Source organism: Zootoca vivipara, chromosome 17, assembly GCF_963506605.1.
Source record: "Zootoca vivipara chromosome 17, rZooViv1.1, whole genome shotgun sequence".
In the NCBI taxonomy this organism is placed as follows: Eukaryota; Metazoa; Chordata; class Lepidosauria; order Squamata; family Lacertidae; genus Zootoca; species Zootoca vivipara.
In genome coordinates this window covers 11099199-11105541 of record NC_083292.1, presented here as the reverse complement: position 1 = coordinate 11105541, position 6343 = coordinate 11099199, and the positions used below count along the sequence as shown (strand labels likewise).

The following is a 6343-nucleotide window of genomic DNA, read 5'->3' as shown; positions in this document are numbered from 1 at the left end:
TTCCCTTGATCTAGACGCTATACTCCTATTGATGCAGCCCAGAATTGCATTGGCTTTTTTAGCTGCTGCACCGCACTCTTGACTCATGTCAAGTTTGTGGTCTACCAGGACTCCTAGATCCTTTTCACATGTACTTTAGGCTTGAAAGCAGACTCCTATTGGAGCCAGTGAGATTTTTACTGCCTCAAGTCCAATTATTTATTTGTTATTGTTATTGTTATTATTACATTTATATGCAACCTTTCTTCCAAGGAGCTCAATGTGGTGAAAATTGTTCTCCCTCTCCACACTTTGTCCTCACAACAACAGCTTAGCCTGTGTGAGTTTCACGGCTGTGTGTGAGATTTGAATCCTGGTCTCCCAGGTCCTAGTCCAACACTCTGGTGCTGTGGTGGGGGAGGACGGAATTTGCCCACGGAGCGTTGCAGCACACAGAGAAGAGTTTGCCCTTAACTCCCCAGCTGTAAACTTTAATAAATATCCCCTCCATACATTAAGGAGGCATTGAAACATGGACTCCAGTGGAAGCTTAGCTGCACCCACATTGTGCATTTAAAGCACCCAGAAACCTGGGAACTTGTGTGCTGTGAAAGATACCAGAGGACAACCCCATATATGTTGCTCTTTGAAGGAAGATCTTCGTGGGAACATCTGCTCAGAAGTTCAGCGATGCTCCCTCAGAACCTCTCTTCTGCAAAAAAAAATCTCTGCACATGCTCTGATACTCAAGATTCTGTTGAAACAGAGCAATGTGAGCCATTCCAGAAGCTTGGGAGAGAGGGAGAGAGAGGGAGGGAGGGGGAGAGAGAGAATCCCCAGAGTTTCCTGGGGAAAGAGGTTGACTTTTAAACCACTCTGGGAACTGCGAGCGCAACAGGGGCCTCCTAACAATTATCAACAAACTACATTTCCCAGGAGGGGGGACCCAGGTGGCGCTGTGGGTTAAACCACTGAGCCTAGGGCTTGCCGATCAGAAGGTCGGCGGTTCGAATCCCTGCGACAGGGGTGAGCTCCCGTTGCTCGGTCCCTGCTCCTGCCAACCAAGCAGTTCGAAAGCACGTCAAAGTGCAAGTAGATAAATAGGTACCGCTACAGCGGGAAGGTAAACGGCGTTTCCGTGCGCTGCTCTGGTTCGCCAGAAGCAGCTTTGTCATGCTGGCCACATATGACCTGGAAACTGTACGCCGGCTCCCTCGGCCAATAACGCGAGATGAGCAGCGCAACCCCAGAGTCGGTCACGACGGGACCTAATGATCAGGGGTCCCTTTACCTTTACCTACATTTCCCAGGATTCTCTGGGGAAAAACCATGGATGTTTGAAGTGGTATGATACTGCTTTAAATGTATAGTTCAGATGGGGCCTAAGTCCCTACTCCTATGTGCCAAGAGACTTAAGAAACTGAAATAACGGCTTGTGAATACCGTGACTTATTGCTTTTTTAATCCTTAGGAATGGCCAAAGTGAAACTGGGTGGCAGGTGGAAGTCGAACCTGGTAAGAGGGAGGAATTACCAGCGAGGTGAAACTGGGTCTTTGGCAGCTTAAGCAAAGAGTGGGAAACAGCATGTGTTATATCAGTATGTAGCTCAATTTTAGTACAGCAGCAGAATTGGCATTTTCTTGAAGGGATTACGGGTGACTGTACTCAGATGACCTCTACAAAGGAATTCAGCTAACAGGGAGTCATAAGTTCCTAAAAAGAACGGAAATTTTAAACCTGCAGACTCCCCTCGTCTGCTCGCGCTATGTGCTTGACAGGTTATTCCAAGCACATTATGTGCTTGTCTGAGACTCCCTGCAGGCTTACATCCTAAAGATGTAAGAACACTAATCAGAATCTTTGCTACTGTCAGATTAAGGCTCTTGTTCAGAACTTCGTGAGTTCTTGTGGGTTTTTCTTTCTTTTCTAAATCCTTTCATATTTCTTGTCAGACAGATTTCCCCCCACCAAAAAACACACACACCCAACTTGTATTAACATTGACAATCACAGGGGGATTTAACTGCAAGAGCTGAGAAGCATCACAACTCAACTTCTCTTTCAAAATTCAGATTAAGGGCTGGGAAGAAGGGCTGTGTTTCATAAAACGCCATTGTCAGGTGACAGCAGTTTGGTAGCCAAAACAAGTGTATTTTGAACGACAGCCCTCAGAGAAATACACAGTAGGTGCAAGTCCGAAACTGTGTTGCTGGTTACACACCATCAACAGGCAATGGGGAGAGAAAGTTAAATAATTGTAACTTTTCAGAACTCGTTTTGATCTTGTGTTTTCCTCCTCCCTCCCTTTTCTTTTCCCTTGTATGCCATGTATTTTCTTATTATTGTTTTTATTTATTTTCATGGCTAACAAAGGCACATATAGCACCTCCGTTTTCAGTTCATAGAGTCCTATCTACAAGTCAGTTACATTTGGTGTGACACTCTGCTATCATAGGCATTGTGAAGTTGTGGGGGAGAAAGATGTGGGGAGGTTAAGTTATTTTGAGATTAAGAGTCTGAGGGAAGGGGCATCTACTTCTGCACCATATATTTAAAGCAGAAGATTCAATCTCTAGCTGGCAGGCAACTCTAGTTGAAATTGGGTAGGTATACAGCACAGCTAGGTCATTCAATCCTGCGCCCCTGCATTTCAAGTCATATGCTATACAGACCAGAGAGACGGCAGGGATGTCTTCTTCACACAATGCCCATTTCCTGATTTGTTTCCCTGTGCTGAAATCCAATTCACTGAAGCTTTCATCTGAGCATGTGCAATGGTTATCTGGAATGTACACACCTCATTTTAACTGCCGCTTCCATTTTCAAATAGGATAGGGAAAGTACATAGTTTTTGTTTTTTTAACATATTTTTATTAAAGATTTATTGGTTTACAAAAGTATGTGCAATGTCTCTTTTTTTTCAAGTTGCATTTCCACAGATCAGTTTCATTTGTTGAGACATTAGTGTTACATTAGGAAGAAAAGGGGGAAAGAGGTGAAGGGGGGAATGGTGAGCATAGCTGCCAAGTTTCTCGCGAGGAAGCCTATTCAGCATAAGGGAAAATCCCTTAAAAAAAGGGATAACTTGGCAGCTATGATGGTGAGTGGGATGGGGTAGGGTGGCAATGTTTCTATTCTACTTAATGTATGTGTGGGGTTTTGTGTCAGCATTGCTTGTGCAGGTTCTGATTGCTATTCACTTGTGTTTCTTTGGTGGTGAGAGAGGTTGGGGTTGGCCTAGGCCCGTGGTTGTTTGTTTGTTTGTTTGTGACTGGCTGTGGTGAACTTCAGTTTTCATGTGTGAGTGGGGTGGGAGTACAAAGCTCAGTTGATAGAACATGATACTCTTAATCTCAGGGTTGTGGGTCTGAGCCCCAAGTTGGGCAAAAATATTCCTGCATTGCAGGGGGTTGCACTAAATGCACAGCTATGATCAGCTAGCAGATGATGGGAAATATTTTGCCTGAGATGGTGGAGATTTGCTGCCAATCAGAATCAACATGAAAAAATTCCTTCAGTAGCACCTTAAAGACCAACTGAGTTTTTATTTTGGTATGAGCTTTCGTGTGCATGTATCTGAAGAAGTGTGCATGCACACGAAAGCTCATACCAAAATAAAAACTTAGTTGGTCTTTAAGGTGCTACTGAAGGAATTTTTTTATTTTGTTTCGACTCAGACCAACACGGCTACCTACCTGTAACTAGAATCAACATGATTAGGCTAAACAGACTTGGGGTGAGCAGAGGTTGACCAGTATCTATTGGTGTATCATCAAATGACTTGCTGCTGGTCTGCAAAGGATTTTGCCTCCACAATAGTGAGCAATTAGTACGTAAACTTTATTATCCCAATTTATCCAAACATAAATTTTATTAATCTCCCCCTCCACGCTGGCGATCAAAGCCATTTTGTATATATGCTCAGAGCACCAAACAGGCTATTAATGCATCAGGCCTGTGTTTTTCATTATATGGTGCTAGTTTTGACAGCGATGTGGCGCTGAAGGAAAAAAAAAACATTACTTGGTTTTTTTTATCCATTGTATTAGAAAGGCAAGAATACAATTATTAAAATATCACTTATGTGCTTTGATAGCCAGAATAAATAAAACAATAGTTTATTAAGTTGGCTACTCTAGCTTTGAGCAAATTTTAAGTGGTCAATGGCCATGCACACATAGAAGTTTGAAAGCTGCTTCCTCCTGTAACTTAGGAACATAGGAAACCTTATACCAAACATAGGAGCCAATATTTGAGGGGGCCAGCCCCCCCCCAGTTGATGGCCATTGCCATTCAAATGGTGTGTGCTTGTGCCACATCATGTGATCAGTTATTCAGGGTGTTGCTTACCTGAGGGCCCCCCACCCCATACTGTATTTTAGTCAAGTTGGCTCCCCTGATACCAAGCCAGAGCAGGTCAATATTGCCTACATACACTAACTGGCAGTGGGTCTCCAACATTTCAGGAAGGTGATCTCTCTAAACCTGGACCCCCATGTTCCTTTGACAAATATTTATCAGATCTGAAGTTGGAAGTCCAATAGATATCTGATTTGTTTGTCCCTGTAAGACAAGGCAGGTATTGGGTAAGGCAGATCATTTTGGACAGTTCTTCAATAGGGCAGGAAGATCCTCAACTTGGTAATTAAGCCTTATAGGGGCAATTGCAAAAATAAATAAATCTCCTCTGATCTTATTTTTTCTTCTTTTCAAAGTGGACAGGCTCAGTTGTTGAAAATTGGCTTTGTGGGTTGGATGGGAAGGGAAGAGAAGAGAACCCTTTTTAGACCTCTTTTTTGGGAGGGGGCATTGACGACACCACACAACAACAACCATCCATGAGTTTCTCCCACGAAATCCAGGCTGCTGCTGTGTGCATGCCCAGAATTCTTCCTGAGACCTAAATGGTGTTTGAGCAAAGGGAGGAAAAAACTCAACTTCCCCATCGTCTTCCACTCATCTCTGCTGCAGGTGATATACACCCTGAGGGTGTTTGTGTTTTTTTGGTGGGGGGGGGGAGAGTTTAGAGCGAAGAGAAAGTGGATGAGGGGAGGGAGAACAGGAGGAGAGAGTGAGTGGAGGAGGAGGAAAGGGGGAATGAGAGAGAGAGGGCGCAGAAGGAGGACCAATCTTGGGAGGGAAAGGTATTAGGAACAGCTGGTCTTGCTCCCGCTCCCTTCACAACGCACAAACCCGCTGCCAAAGCAGCTCCGGGAGCCAACAAGCATGGGCAAAAGTCCCCCTTTACCCCGCAGATCAGGCTGGCTCCATCTGTTGACAGCGGCGGCGTTCTGCATCTGGGGGTCAGAAGCCAAGGTAACCCCGTGGAGATGTTTACGCGGTGGGTGGGCGGGAGGGGAGGGGAGGGGGGGTGCTATCTTTCGGGTCCCCTTCCTTCCTTGCCTCAGGGTAGATTTCTGGTTGCTGCTTCTCCCTCTTAGTGGGGGGTGGGTGGCGGGCGGGGAACCCTTAAAACTCCCAACTCCAGCGGTAGTTGATGCGTGGGGAGTGGGGGGCTAATAATGCCGAGCCACAAAGTGTGCGTAATTGCGTTTTCTCTTCAACGGGGGTGGGGGGTGGGGACGGGGACGGGGGTTGGTTGGTGGGTTAGCTTGTCCAGACATGCCAGGATGTTTTTGTTTTTCCAGCGAGTGCTGGGGGATCTGGAAGAGAAGGAAACGCTTTGATTTGCAAATTGTGCCCATGTGTGAAAAATAAAAAAAGGTGGGTGGAGAGCGCGAGGCGGCTACCGCCTTTCAAGTCAGCGAGCGGAGATGTTTATGATTTTCTTTGCCGGAGAGTGGAGAGCAGCGTACACGGTCGCCTTTTATTCTCACCCCGTTGACTCTGGTCTTTTTCTGTTTATATACTGTATATATATATTTAAAAAAACAACTATGCTACGCGTAAATTTGGAGACGGGGTGGGGGTGGGCTATACAGCAAGGACACACGAGTGTGTTTTCCTCTTTGATCTGTCACGTGTACCCCTCCCCTCTCCCCGCCCCGCTCTCCTTTTAATTAAGTTGCAAGGAAGGACCTGACTACCTCGTAATCTAAAAGGCTTTTCACGCTCTGGAATCGGTGCCTTAGATTGAAATCCCGATTAAAACAGGTGAGGCGGGCGAGGTAGAGCTGCTCGGATGAGCCTGTTGAGCCAATTAATTTGGTCCTCTGGCCGTGGGGTAGCTTTTGCTTTGTTTTCAGGGACTCGGAGGTCTGAAACTGTACCTGCTACCTGCCTTCCTCCTACTTTCCCTTTTTAGGCAAACAGGTGCTTCAGGCTTTTGTACAGTTTCAAAAACCTGTGTGATCTGTTTGACTGCTGTTCTCATACTGTTGCTGCCAAGGTGGTGCAAACTCT

General features: G+C 45.6%; 1 protein-coding gene across 2 annotated transcripts in view; it reads left to right on the top strand.

The window, feature by feature from the left end:
• Positions 1-5085: 5085 nt before the first annotated feature.
• LOC118075701 (uncharacterized) overlaps positions 5086-6343 on the top strand; it is a 42439-nt gene continuing 41181 nt past the window's right edge. Inside the window, exon 1 of one of the 2 annotated variants that reach the window (XM_035097859.2) lies at positions 5086-5296. In XM_035097859.2, coding sequence (XP_034953750.2) covers positions 5207-5296 — 90 coding nt within the window. In that variant the 5' untranslated portion in view covers positions 5086-5206. Of the gene's footprint in view, positions 5297-5591; positions 6095-6343 lie in introns of those variants that run through there. The other variant, XM_035097860.2, reaches the window with a different exon arrangement.